A 15,337-nucleotide genomic window follows, 5' to 3' on the forward strand; every position below is an offset into this window, starting at 1 on the left:
AGTATAGATAATGAACAATAGGATATACCGTTTAGATAATGAACAATAGGGTATACAGTATAGATCATGAACAATAGGATATACAGTATAGATAATGAACAATAGGATATACAGTATAGATAATGAACAATAGGGTATACTGTATAGATAATGAACAATAGGATATACAGTATAGATAATGAACAATAGGGTATACAGTATAGATAATGAACAATAGGGTATACAGTATAGATAATGAACAATAGGGTATACAGTATAGATAATGAACAATAGGGTATACAGTATAGATAATGAACAATAGGGTATACAGTATAGATAATGAACAATAGGGTATACTGTATAGATAATGAACAATAGGGTATACAGTATATAGATCATGAACAATAGGGTATACTGTATATAGATCATGAACAATATGATATACAGTATAGATAATGAACAATAGGGTATACAGTATAGATAATGAACAATAGGGTATACTGTATATAGATCATGAACAATAGGGTATACAGTATATAGATCATGAACAATATGATATACAGTATAGATAATGAACAATAGGGTATACAGTATAGATCATGAACAATAGGATATACAGTATATAGATCATGAACAATAGGATATACAGTATAGATAATGAACAATAGGATATACAGTATAGATAATGAACAATAGGATATACAGTATAGATCATGAACAATAGGATATACAGTATAGATAATGAACAATAGGATATACAGTATATAGATCATGAACAATAGGATATACAGTATAGATAATGAACAATAGGATATACAGTGTAGATAATGAACAATAGGATATACAGTATAGATAATGAACAATAGGGTATACTGTATAGATAATGAACAATAGGATATACAGTATAGATAATGATCAATAGGGTATACTGTATAGATAATGAACAATAGGATATACAGTATAGATAATGATCAATAGGGTATACTGTATAGATAATGAACAATAGGATATACAGTATAGATAATGATCAATAGGGTATACTGTATAGATAATGAACAATAGGATATACAGTATAGATAATGATCAATAGGGTATACAGTATAGATAATGAACAATAGGATATACAGTATATAGATCATGAACAATAGGATATACAGTATAGATAATGAACAATAGGATATATAATGAATGTGCTATGTCTAGTATGACTGTATTTACAAACAAAGTGGCTAGTGTCTTGGTCATGCAGTTAAATAAATAGCATATAATAGAACAGGTGGGTGGGTCGGTTGGATGTGTGGAGGGTCGGTGCATCGGTGCAAAAGTCTCTAAGGTACAGATTGTCTCTGAGGTGAAAATAGTCTCTAAGGTACAGATTGTCTCTGAGGTGAAAATAGTCTCTAAGGTACAGATTGTCTCTGAGGTGAAAATAGTCTCTAAGGTGCAGATTGTCTCTGAGGTGAAAATAGTCTCTAAGGTACAGATTGTCTCTGAGGTGAAAATAGTCTCTAAGGTGCAGATTGTCTCTGAGGTGAAAATAGTCTCTAAGGTGCAGGGCAACAGATAGGGTTAGCTGTTCAGCAGCCTTATCGGAGCCTGTTGGTCCAAGACCTGATGCTCCGATAACATTTTCCAGATGGTGACAGAGTGAACGGTCCATGGCTCGGGTGACTCTAGTCCTTGACATGGAGCTAGTACAGTACAGTAGAAGGCTAAATGCATTTAAACATTCATTACATGTATTGCCTCCCCCTCCTCTCCTGCAGAGTGGTTTGCTTCTGGTAGTAACAGCAGGATCCTCCAAGACCTGGATAACACCTCTGTGATGGAGGATGGCAGGAAGAAACTCAACACAGTCACACATTACCAGGCAAGGATCTGCTCCCATCACACACACCCCATATGCTCTAACGTGTGTGTGTATGTGTGTGTGCGTGTGTGTGTGTGTGTGTGTGTGTGTGTGTGTGTGTGTGTGTGGGTGTATAAAAGAGAGGTGAGGGTGAGTTGTCACTGTAAATGTTGACATCTTGACTGCTCAATGGGTGCCACATGATTTTTATGTGTGGGTGACTGTGTGTGTGTTAGTCTATGTGCAGTTTGTCTGTCTGATCATACACATGCAGTGTGTCATTGTCTGTGGGTATCTGTGTGTCTTTGCACTTTCTATTGTCTTGGTATGTTTGGTATGTGTCAGAGTATTTCGGTGTGCCTGAGTGTATGTGTGTGTGTAAACAGCTGGGCAGTGACCCCTAACATCTGCCCTGTTACCTGTGCTGTTGAGTGCTTTGCTTAGTCCGTGCTGGGAAGGCAGTGAACTGTGAATGCAGCGAGGCACAGCATGTACTAACAGTTTCAGTTCACTGGCAATGCTGTTCAATCCATTTCACTGTGTGTTGACTTTAATGACCCCCCCAAACACACACACACAAACACTCAAATTATCTCTCACACACACTCAAACTCTCTCACCCTCTCTCTCTCTCTCTCTCTCCTCTCTCTCTCTCTCTCTCTCTCTCTCTCTCTCTCTCTCTCTCTCTCTCTCTCTCCTCTCTCTCTCTCTCTCTCTCTCTCTCTCTCACACACTCTCTCTCACACACCGTGAGGCAGCGGTTAATGATCCAGTTCTTGTGCCCCATGTCTCTCACCCCTGATCCTGTGACCTCTGACCCCACCCCCAGATCCCAGAGGGGGCGTCATTCGCCATGAGCATGAAAGACAAGAGAGACAACACCCTGGGGAGAGGTAGGTCACACACACACACTGTCACCTTGTCACACACCCCTACATGCTTAGAAAAACATACACACGTACTTTATTAAGGTAAAACCGCATACACTCATCTCATCTTGAGCACATTAGACACATATATATATACACACACACCAAACCACAGACATACATTCATTTCCAACCACAAACATGCTGTAGCCACATATACACACTCTCAATTAATCATTCACACACACATACACAATACACACAAGCATGCACACACACACACACACACACTGATACACAGGCACACACACACACAGTGGATTTAGACCTTTCAACAGCGTGGGTTGATATTCAGTATCCATAAGCATGAACAGTTGACGACTCTGCTGGGCCGTCAATGTTCCGGTTCAGTTTGGGAGGGTCTGCTAACCTCATCCAGAACAGGACTTCGGTTCTGACAGACTGCTCTGTCCATCCCAACGATTAGGGCCTCTCCTCTCATTCATACTTGGCCAGAGAGGCTAAAGTGGTCCAAACCGAGCCAGCAGCTCAAAGGCCAGGCCTAATGGATTTGTAGTACACCTTGGCTAATGTAAAACACCTTTCCCCCTCTCTGTGATTAGCTAAGAGGGTCTGGACTGGGGCCGGGGCCTAAACCGGCCTGTCCTGCCAAGACTAGGCCTGGAGTAATGAGAGCACAGCCACTATTGGGCTGTGTTTGTGTGTACGCACATGTGCGTGTGCGTGTGTGTAAACCAGGGAGAGAGTGAACCTCTGGTCTGACGATGCGTGAGCATTATAAACTCATTACACTGGCTCCAGCACCAATCAAAGACTCTGTCTGCCTCTCTCTGTTTCTTTTCAGTTTTTCTCTCTCATTCTTTCACTCATAATCGTTCTTTTTTTCCCTCGCTCTCTAATTACACTCTCTCTTTGATTTCCATAAACCTCTGTCTCTCTTCATGACCGCTTCCTTTTTTTCTGTCTATTACTTGTCTCCCCTCCTCTGATCTTCTTTCATTCTCTCTCTCACTCTCTCCTTCTCTCATTGTTTTGTTCTGTTTCTTTCTCTCCCTCTGCAGCCAAAGACTTGGACACAGAGAAATATGTCCATTTGGTAAGCACACACACAAGCACACACAAAAACACACACACAAGCACACACACAAGCACACACACACGGACAGAGAGCTTTCTCATTCACCTCTATTAACCCCAGTCAGTCTGTCATCAGCCCCATTGGTCTCAGAAAGAACTCAGTTTAACGCAGACAGACACAGGGATAGCCTGAGCAATAAATCACTAACTACACACTTTCATAAGAGTGTGTGTGAGCGCATGCATGTAGGAAAGAACATGACAGCACTAATACCACATAAGCCATTGAAAAAACTCAGATATGCTAACTTTCAGTTCGACGAAATGAGTTCTCTGGCATACATTTCACTGAGAGAATAGCTTTAGTCATTTTTCTTGAGCAGTTATTTGTTGATGTAGCACTTCATATTATGGTGTGCTGGCCTGGACTGGCTCAGTAGAGTGAAACCAACAGTGTCCTTTCTTTCTCCTCCACCTCCACCTCCACACCCCTGTCCTAGCCCTGTCCTGTACCAGCATGTTAGACATCTCGTATTGGTTTACTGTACAGCAATCAGAGAAACTTCCAAAATGTCCCAACTTGCTTGTTAGTCAGGCCTCATAAATCCCAAATGTGTTTCCTGGGTTGTGTTCAGTACTTAGAAGTGAGTGAAAACATTTTGAAATGGTAGAAGTATTAACTGAAACCTTCATACAAGAACACTTGTTTTCATTTCATCTCCCTGTCAAATGTTAATCACACCTCCGTAGAAGATTCTCATTTAGATTTAGGTTATATCCCCACCATGATGATAGGATGTTTTTGTACCCTGACCTCTAACCCCTGCCCCCACCCTTCCAGGTCTTGCCTCATGATGAGCCGTTTGAGAATAAGAAGTCCCACAGACAGAGTCATCGTAAGAAGGTCCTCCCTGAGATCTACCTAACCCGCCTCCTCTCCACCAAGGTAAGCACACAACCCACAGTGTGGCAGCCAACTTTAATGAGCCACAGTGTACAACCAGAACAGTGACAGAAAGCAGTGCCAGCCTTTCCTGGATGCCCATCTGTTAGTGCTTCAGCTAGCCAACTGCTTATCATGTCAATTGTGAGCCTACTTAGAGAGATGGAGACCCACACAGATCCAAAATTGTGGCTTAAATGCAAAAATACAAGTTATTTATAAGATCATCATCATGATTCCCAAACTAGTACGATTGTGATCCTAAACAGTTTGGCATGACAGTCACAACTCAAGTACCGTAATTTCCGGACTATTGAGCGCACCTGAATATAAGCCGCACCCACTGAATTTAAAAATATATATTATTTTGAACATAAATAAGCCGCACATGTCTATAAGCCGCAGGTGCCTACCGGAACATTGAAACAAATGAACTTCACACAGGCTTTAACGAAATACGGCTTGTAACAAAAATAAATAGGCTTTAACGAAACACGGCTTGTAACAAAAATAAATAGGCTTTAACGAAACACGGCTTGTAACAAAAAAAATCAATTTGCAGTAAGCTTTAGTTGTCTTTTTGCACTGAGTCAATTCCTCACGCTGCTGTTTCCAACGTCTTATCATCGACTCATTAAGACCAAGCTCCCGTGCAGCAGCTCTATTTCCTTTTCCAACAGCCAGATCAATCGCCTTCAACTTGAAAGCTGCATCATATGCATTTCTCCATGTCTTTGCCATGATGAGGGTGACAAAATGACTACAGTAATCAGAATGATGGGAAGTTTGAGAGCGCTCAATTTAATCTAAACAGTAAACAAAAAAGTTGTTTGACCTTAACCCGTTCGGCAATTTCATTGGTCTAATGAAAGCTTCATGCCGCCAAAAAACTGAGCACGTCACAGAATGTGTTTTTTTGGAGAAAAAAAAATGTGAAAGTGGGAAAAATCCATATATTAGCCGCGTCATTGTTTAAGCCGCGAGGTTCAAAGCGTGGGGAAAGAGTTGCGGCTTATAGTCCGGAAATTACGGTAGTTGGCTAAAGCAGAGGCATCATTCCATCATCGTTGACAATCAATCCATCATCAGTTCTATTTACAGTGACATGGGGTGGCAGGTAGCCTAGTGGTTAGAGTGTTAGACTTGTAACTGAAAGGTTGCAAGATCAAGTCCCTGAGCTGACAAGGTGAAAAAAATAACATTTAAAATAAAAAAAAATGTGTCATTCTGCCCCTGAACAAGACAGTAAACCCACTGTTCCTAAACCGTCATTGAAAATAAGAATGTGTTCTTAACTGACTTCCCTAGTTAAATAAAGGTACATTTAAAAAATAAAAAAAATTTCATCCCAGAATTCCAAACAATCCAATTCTGGTTCCGTGTCTGATCCCATCTGTGTTGTGGTTTTGTAGGGAACACTGCAGAAGTTCCTAGATGACTTGTTCCAGGCCATCCTCAGTATTCCTGCAGAGCGTCCGCCGCTGGCAATCAAATACTTCTTTGACTTCCTGGAGGAGCAGGCGGACAAGAGGGGCATCACGGACCCCGACACCCTGCACATCTGGAAGACCAACTGGTAGCTAGGGGAACGAGATGCATCTACTCATCAATGTAGCATGAGGCAGTACAGTATCCATAATGCAAGATGTTCCTGAAGCTCACATAATGTTGTCTCATCTCTATAGTTTACCTCTGCGTTTCTGGGTGAACATCCTGAAGAACCCTCAGTTTGTGTTTGACATTGAAAAGACGGACCACATGGACGCCTGTCTGTCTGTCATTGCCCAGGCCTTCATAGATGCCTGCTCCGTTTCAGACCTGCAGCTGGGCAAGGTGAGACACACACATTACACATGTATAAACAATTACTGTTAAGTGATCGCACTCAACGCAGTCACATGGTTACAAAGACACACTGTATTGCACATGAGACACACACACATTACAATCATTGTGGAAAACTCTGAAGTGAAATTACAATGTTGAACAGTGAACCATCATATTTTTGTATAAAATATCTAATAATGAAAGAGAAGGATTGCTGTTTTGAATTTGGGAAAGGTGGAAAAAATATTGTTATCCATCAATAATGATAAGCCACCAGGTATAAACAACCATGATAGGACACTAATGAGAATCATAGCAGACTGTATTGCCACCCCTATTTGCTATATCTTTAACCAAAGCCTAAAAAACGTGGACGGAAGCTAAAGTCATTCCACTGCTAAAAAATTGTCAAGCACCCTTTGCTGGTTCTAACAGCCACCCAATCAGTTTTCTGCCTTTTCTTAGTAAACTGATAGCATTGTATTTGGTCAAACACAATTCTCTCTATTTTTCAGAGAACAAGTTAACTACTAACTTTCAGCATGCATATAGAGAAGGGTACTAAACTTGTAATGCACTGACTCAAATGACTGATGATTGGCTAAAAGAAATGGATAATAAGATCATAGTTGGAGCTGTATTGTTAGATTTCAGTGCAGACTTTGATGGGGCTCCCGAGTGGCGCAGCGGTCTAAGGCACTGCATCTCAGTGCTCACTACAGATCCTGGCAAACCAGGCTGTATCACAACCGGCCGTGATTGGGAGTCCCATAGGGCGATGCACAATTGGCCCAGCGTCATTCGGGTTAGGGTTTGGCTGGGATAGGCCGTCATTGTAAATAAGAATTTGTTCTTAACTGACTTGCATAGTTAAATAAAGATAAAATAAAATGTTTAAATGTTATTGAAAAAACTCACTTGCTATGGCTTTAGATCACCTGCCATCACATGGTTGGAGAGTTATTTATCCAATAGAAGCTTATCTAAGATGAAATATGTACAGTGTGGTGTCCCTCAGGGCAGTTGCCTTGGGCTGTTACGCTTCTCTATTTTTTTTAACAATTGATTTGCCACTGGTCTTACGCGAAGCTACAGAATGACTATGTATGCAGATGATTTCCACACTCTACATGTCAGTATCCAAAGCCAGTAGGCTTACTGAAATTCTAAATGAGGAATTGCAGTAAGTTTCAGAATGGGTGATTAATAATAAATAGGTCTTAAATACATCTAATACTGAAAGCATTGTATTTGGTTCAAAACATTCTTTAAGACCGAAATCTCAACTGGAGTTGTACATAAAGTGTGTGATCATTGAGAAAGTTGAGGAAACTAAACTCCTAGGTATATCATTGGATGGTCAATCATCATGGACAAGTCATATTGATCAAATTTAGGTGAAGCTGAGGAAGGGTATTTCTGTTACAAAAACATGTTATGTGTTTTTTACACAAAAATCAACTGTACTAGTTGTTCAGTCTCTGGTCTTGTCCCATCTTGATTACTGTCTGATAATTTGGTCAAGTGCAGCAAGGAAAGAGCCAGCAAAGCTACTGCTGGCTCAAAAGATAGCAGCACACCTTACCCTTTTAATTGCACATACAGAACAAACATAAACATCATGCATGTCAGTCTTTCCTGGTTGGGGGTTGACGAGAGATTAGCTGTTTCTCGTTTAGTTTCTATGAGAAATAAACTCCGAAAAAAAGAAACGTCCTCTCACTGTCAACTGCGTTTATTTTCAGCAAACTTAACATGTGTAAATATTTGTATGAACATAACAAGATTCAACAACTGAGACATAAACTGAACAAGTTCCACAGACATGTGACTGTGGAATAATGTGTCCCTGAACAAAGGGGGTTCAAATCAAAAGTAACAGTCAGTATCTGGTGTGGCCACCAGCTGCATTAAGTACTGCAGTGCATCTCCTCCTCATGGAATGCACCAGATTTGCCAGTTCTTGCTGTGAGATGTTACCCCACTCTTCCACCAACGCACCTGCAAGTTCCCGGACATTTCTGGGGGAATGGCCGTAGCCCTCAACCTCCGATCCAACAGGTTCCAGACGTGCTCAATGGGATTGATATCCGGGCTCTTCGCTGGTCATGGCAGAACACTGACATTCCTGTCTTGCGGGAAATCACATACAGAACGAGCAGTATGGCTGGTGGCATTGTCATGCTGGAGGGTCATGTCAGGATGAGCCTGCAGGAAGGGTACCACATGAGGGAGGAGGATGTCTTCCCTGTAACGCACAGCGTTGAGATTGCCTGTAATGACAACAAGCTCAGTCCGATGATGCTGTGACACACCTCACCAGACCATGACGAACCCTCCACCTTCAAATCGATCCTGCTCCAGAGTACAGGCCTCGGTGTAACGCTCATTCCTTCGATGATAAACGTGAATCTGACCATCACCCCTGATGAGACACATCCGCGACTCGTCAGTGAAGAGCACTTTTTGCCAGTCCTGTCTGGTCCAGCGACGGTAGGTTTGTGCCCATAGGCGATAAAGGTAATGTCTGGTGAGGACCTGCCTTACAGTTCCCGCTCAGCCCAGTCAAAACTGTTCGCTGCTCTGGCACCCCAATGGTGGAACAAGCTCCCTCACGACGCCAGGACAGCGGAGTCAATCACCACCTTCCGGAGACACCTGAAACCCCACCTCTTCAAGGAATACCTAGGATAGCATAAAGTAATCCTAATCCTAACCCCCCCCCCCCCCCCTTAAAAGATTTAGATGCACTATTGTAAAGTGGTTGTTCCACTGGATATCATAAGGTGAATGCACCAATTTGTAAGTCGCTCTGGATAAGAGCGTCTGCTAAATGACTTAACCTCTCTGGGCTAGGTGGCATCAAATCGTCCCACCTACGTAACAGCCAGTTGAATCCTGTGGCGCGATTTTCAAATACCTTAGAAATGCTATTACTTCAATTTCTCAAACATATGACTATTTTACACCATTTTAAAGACAAGACTCTCGTTAATCTAACCACACTGTCCGATTTCAAAAAGGCTTTACAACGAAAACAAAACATTAGATTATGTCAGCAGAGTACCCAGCCAGAAATAATCAGACACCCATTTTTCAAGCTAGCATATAATGTCACAAAAACCCAGAAGACAGCTAAATGCAGCACTAACCTTTGATGATCTTCATCAGATGACACACCTAGGACATTATGTTATACAATACATGCATGTTTTGTTCAATCAAGTTCATATTTATATCAAAAACCAGCTTTTTACATTAGCATGTGACGTTCAGAACTAGCATACCCCCGGCGAACTTCCGGCGAATTCACATTAGCATGTGACGTTCAGAACTAGCATACCCCCGGCAAACTTCCGGCGAATTCACTAACAATTTACTAAATTACTCACGATAAACGTTCACAAAAAGCAGAACAATTATTTTAAGAATTATAGATACAGAACTCCTCTATGCACTCGATATGTCCGATTTTAAAATAGCTTTTCGGTGAAAGCACATTTTGCAATATTCTAAGTAGATAGCCCGGCATCACAGGGCTAGCTATTTAGACAGCCACCAAGTTTAGCACTCACCAAAGTCAGATTTACTATAAGAAAAGTTTGATTACCTTTCCTGTTCTTCGTCAGAATGCACTCCCAGGACTTCTACTTCAATAACAAATGTTGGTTTGGTCCAAAATAATCCATAGTTATGTTCCAACAGCGGCATTTTGTTCGTGCGTTCAGGACACTATCCGAATTGTAAATAAGGGTCACGCGCACTTTGTGACAAAAGATTTCTAAATATTTAATTACCGTACTTCGAAGCATGTCAACCGCTGTTTAAAATCAATTTTTATGCCATTTTTCTCGTAAAAAAGCGATAATATTCCGACCGGGAATCTGCAATTAGGTAAACAGCCGAAAGAAAATACAGCATGGGGTCGACTCGGGCACGCGCCTAATTCCTTTGTCCTCTGATCGGCCACTTGGCAAAGGCGATTATGTGTTTCAGCCTGGGGCTGCCTCGACATCGTTCAGCTTTTTCCCGGGCTCTGAGAGCCTATTGGAGCCGTAGGAAGTGTCACATTAGAGCTAAGATCCTGACTCTTCAATAAACAGAGGCAAGAACAACAACACCTTGTCAGACAGGCCACTTCCTGCATGAAATCTTCTCAGGTTTTTGCCTGCCATATGAGTTCTGTTATACTCACAGACACCATTCAAACAGTTTTAGAAACTTTAGGGTGTTTTCTATCCAAAGCCAATAATTATATGCATATTCTAGTTACTGGGCAGGAGTAGTAACCAGATTAAATCGGGTTCGATTTTTATCCGGCCGTGTAAATACTGCCCCCTAGCCCTAACAGGTTAAATGTAAATGTAACAGGCCTCCAAGCCCTCAGTCCAGCCTCTCTTAGCCTATTGCGGACAGTCTGAGCACTGATGGAGGGATTGTTTGTTCCTGGTGTTACTCGGGCAGTTGTTGTTGCCATCCTGTACCTGTCCCGCAGGTGTGATTTTCGGATGTACCAATCCTGTGCAGGTGTTGTTACACGTGGTCTGCCACTGCAAGGATGGTCAGCTGTCCGTCCTGTAGCGCTGTCTTAGGCGTCTCACAGTATGGATATTGAAATGTATTGCCCTGGCCACATCTGCAGTCCTCATGCCTCCTTGCAGCATGCCTAAGGCACGTTCACACAGATGAGCAGGGACCCTGGGCATTTTTCTTTTGGTGTTTTTCAGAGTCAGTAGAAAGGCCTCTTTAGTGTCCTAAGTTTTCATAACTGTGACCTTAATTGCCTACCATCTGTAAGCTGTTCGTGTCTTAACGACCGTTCCACAGGTGCATGTTCATTAATTGTTTATGGTTCATTGAACAAGCATGGGAAACAGTGTTTAAACCCTTTACAATGACGATCTGTGAAGTTATTTGGATATTTATGAATTAGCTTTGAAAGACAGGGTTCTGCTGAGATTATTACTGTGATGAAAATTCGAGATTGTCTCCATAATGAAATAACATACAGTTCAGACACCCACACATAACCCACAAGACATGCCACTAGGGTTCTCTTCGCATGGAACTCCCTTCCATCTCCAAACAGCAAAATTACATATTGTGTCATTTCACAATAGGAACTGTGAAATGACACAGACAAACACACACTCTATCACACTCTAATACACACAATACACACAATCTACACAATTATTTTTTATTTGTATTATTCGTATATTGTTGTATAAAAAAATGTGTGTTAGTGTTCTTGTTTGTCTGTGTATCCGTGTTTTGTTACTTGTCATGTTTTGTGTGGACCCCAGATAGAATAGCTGCTGTTTCGGCAAAAGCTAATGGGGATCCAAATAAACCAAACCAAACATACAGTATACTTAAACACACACAGACACACACACACACACACACCACACACACACACACACACACACACACACACACACACTTTCCCAAAATGACCCTCACTGTCATCACCTATCTCCACATTCCTCCCCAGTCCCTGCCAACCCCCTTCCCCTCCTCTCTCCAGTCAGTCTGTCTACCTCTCCTCATGATTTTTCAGCCCAGTCTGCTCAGCCAAGGTCATGGGCACCAGGAATTCACTCTTCAAAGTGTGTGTGTGTTTCAGTGTCCTTACTTCCCACAAACAGTCTCATCCCTCAGAAGCTGTGACCCCTAGCATACACTTTGCTTCCTGTCTCTTTGACTGACTTCCTCCCCAGAGATGCTTAATGCTGCTCTTTCAGATGAAACCAAAGCATTATGATTTATTCCACTTGTTCATTGCCAGAGAGCCAATGCACACACCTCAAACATGTAATACACAGAAACACACACACACAAACACACACACCATGGCACTGTAAAACATCCAGATGCTCATCTCATCCTTTATTCTCTGTCTGTTATTGGGAAGACCTGGTGTCCTCAGCTGTGCTGTCTGTGTATAGATGTTTACTGTTCTTTAGATAAGACAGAAAGGTATTAGACTGTCTGAGTGGAGACTTAACTCTTTTCTCTGCTTGAGTGTTCAGCATAGGAAGAGCAGGGCAGAAAAGGTCTGGATTAACCATCGTGTGTGTGTGTGTGTGTGTGTGTGTGTGTGTGTGTGTGTGTGTGTGTGTGTGTGTGTGTGTGTGTGTGTGTGTGTGTGTGTGTGTGTGTGTGTGTGTGTGTGTGTGTGTGTGTGTGTGTGTGTGTGTGTGTGTGTGTGTGTGGTGGTCAGGGGACAGGACAGGTCAGTAAGGGATCTGGATTAGCCGTTGCTCTGCAGGGTTGAGAGAAGGCTTGGAAACAGAGTTGTTTCCACAGAAACCTTATCTGGTGTCCTGCAGACAGACAGGGAGGGGTGGGGGGTGCTAGGGGTCACAGGGGGTCGCCAGGCAGATGGAGGAACCATAGGAAATGACCTTGTGGACAGGAAGAGAGGGATCCCTATCATGAGGAGGGACAGTGGCTGGAGTCTTCCTAGGCGCGATACCACACACACGCACACACAAATGCATGTCTGTATGCTCAACCCAATACCTTACAAGTGAAGCTTTCTTAAAGATTCAATAATGCGTTCAGTACCATTGTAAATGCTGTCAGTATCTTGTAGAAGTAGCAGATGTAAGTAGAAGGATCGATTGTTATGTCTGTCCTGGTTCTCTGTGGCTGTGGACATGGTTTATGTCTGGCCTGGCTTTCTGTAGATGTGGACATGATCAATGTCTGTCCTGGTTCTCTGTGGCTGTGGACATAGTTTATGTCTGGCCTGGTTTTCTGTAGATGTGGACATGGTTTATGTCTGTCCTGGTTCTCTGTGGCTGTGCACATGGTTTGTTATGTCTTCCAATTGGCGCATTCATTGCCTCCTCTCCCCTGTAACTATTCCCCAGGTCGTTGCTGTAAATGAGAATGTGTTCTCAGTCAACTCACTTGGTAAAATAAGTGTTAAATAAATAAAGAAAAATGTCTGGCCTGGTTCTCTGTGGCTGTGGATATGATTTGTTATGTCTGGCCTGGTTGTTTAACTTTCCTATTGTGAGGAGAGGAAACCCTTGGCCCTCTCTTCATTGTCTCAGTACAGGGAGGTGCTGACCTACCACACACTGATAACACCAACCACTCGCTGTGACCATGGACCGTACATCAACCGTCGATTTTTTGGTATTTTATTAGGATCCGCATTAGCTGTTGCAAAAGCAGCAGCTACTCTTCCTGAGGTCCATACAAAACATGAAACATGACATTATACAGAACATTAATAGACAAGAATAGCTCAAGGACAGAACTACATACATTTAAAAAAGGCACACATAGCTTACAGTTGAAGTCGGAAGTTTACATACACCTTAGCCAAAAACATTTAAACTCAGTTTTTCACAATTCCTGACATTTAATCCTAGTAAAAATTCCCTATCTTAGGTCAGTTAGGATCACCACTTTATTTTAAGAATGTGAAATGTCAGAATAATAGTAGAGAGAATGATTTATTTCAGCTTTTATTTCTTTCATCATATTCCCAGTGGGTCAGAAGTTTAAATACACTCAATTAGTATTTGGTAGCATTGCCTTTAAATTGTTTAACTTGGGTCAAACGTTTCGGGTAGCCTTCCACAAGCTTCCCACAATAAGTTGGGTGAATTTTGGCCCATTCCTCCTGACAGAGCTGGTGTAACTGAGTCAGGTTTGTAGGCCTCCTTGCTTGCACACGCTTTTTCAGTTCTGCCCACACATTTTCTATAGGGTTGAGGTCAGGGCTTTGTGATGGCCACTACAATACCTTGACTTTGTTGTCCTTAAGCCATTTTGCCACAACTTTGGAAGTATGCTTGGGATCATTGTCCATTTGGAAGACCCATTTGCGACCAAGCTTTAACTTCTCTAGGGCCAGTGGGACGATTTCGTCCCACCTACGTAACAGCCAGTGGAATCCCGTGGCGCGTTATCCAAATACCTTAGAAATGCTATTACTTCAATTTCTCAAACATATGACTATTTTACACCATTTTAAAGACAAGACTCTCGTTAATCTAACCACACTGTCCGATTTCAAAAAGGCTTTACAACGAAAACAAAACATTAGATTATGTCAGCAGAGTACCCAGCCAGAAATAATCAGACACCCATTTTTCAAGCTAGCATATAATGTCACAAAAACCCAGAAGACAGCTAAATGCAGCACTAACCTTTGATGATCTTCATCAGATGACACACCTAGGACATTATGTTATACAATACATGCATGTTTTGTTCAATCAAGTTCATATTTATATCAAAAAACAGCTTTTAACATTAACATGTGACATTCAGAACTAGCATACCCCCCCGCAAACTTCCGGTGAATTTACAAAAAATTTACTAAATTACTCACGATAAACGTTCACAAAAAGCATCACAATTATTTTAAGAATTATAGATACAGAACTCCTCTATGCACTTGATATGTCCGATTTTAAAATAGCTTTTCGGTGAAAGCACATTTTGCAATATTCTAAGTAGATAGCCTGGCATCACAGGGCTAGCTATTTAGACACCCAGCAAGTTTAGCACTCACCAAAGTCAGATTTACTATAAGAAAAATGTTATTACCTTTGCTGTTCTTCGTCAGAATGCACTCCCAGGACTTCTACTTCAATAACAAATGTTGGTTTGGTCCCAAATAATCCATTGTTATATCCAAATAGCGGCGTTTTGTTTGTGCGTTCAAGACACTATCCGAAAGGGTAAAGAAGGGTGACGAGCATGGAGCATTTCGTGACAAAATAAATCTAAATATTCCATTAC

General features: G+C 41.8%; 1 protein-coding gene across 1 annotated transcript in view; it reads left to right on the forward strand.

Annotated features, from left to right (window-relative positions):
* LOC106566625 (plexin-D1) overlaps positions 1-15,337 on the forward strand; it is a 112,564-nt gene that overhangs the window by 89,431 nt on the left and 7,796 nt on the right. Inside the window, exons 28-33 of the mRNA XM_014134824.3 lie at positions 1,746-1,849; positions 2,658-2,721; positions 3,780-3,814; positions 4,637-4,741; positions 6,151-6,314; positions 6,424-6,571. Coding sequence (XP_013990299.1) covers positions 1,746-1,849; positions 2,658-2,721; positions 3,780-3,814; positions 4,637-4,741; positions 6,151-6,314; positions 6,424-6,571 — 620 coding nt within the window. The remainder of the gene's footprint in view (positions 1-1,745; positions 1,850-2,657; positions 2,722-3,779; positions 3,815-4,636; positions 4,742-6,150; positions 6,315-6,423; positions 6,572-15,337) is intronic.

Source organism: Salmo salar, chromosome 13, assembly GCF_965601325.2.
Source record: "Salmo salar chromosome 13, fSalSal1, whole genome shotgun sequence".
NCBI classification, from domain to species: domain Eukaryota; kingdom Metazoa; phylum Chordata; class Actinopteri; order Salmoniformes; family Salmonidae; genus Salmo; species Salmo salar.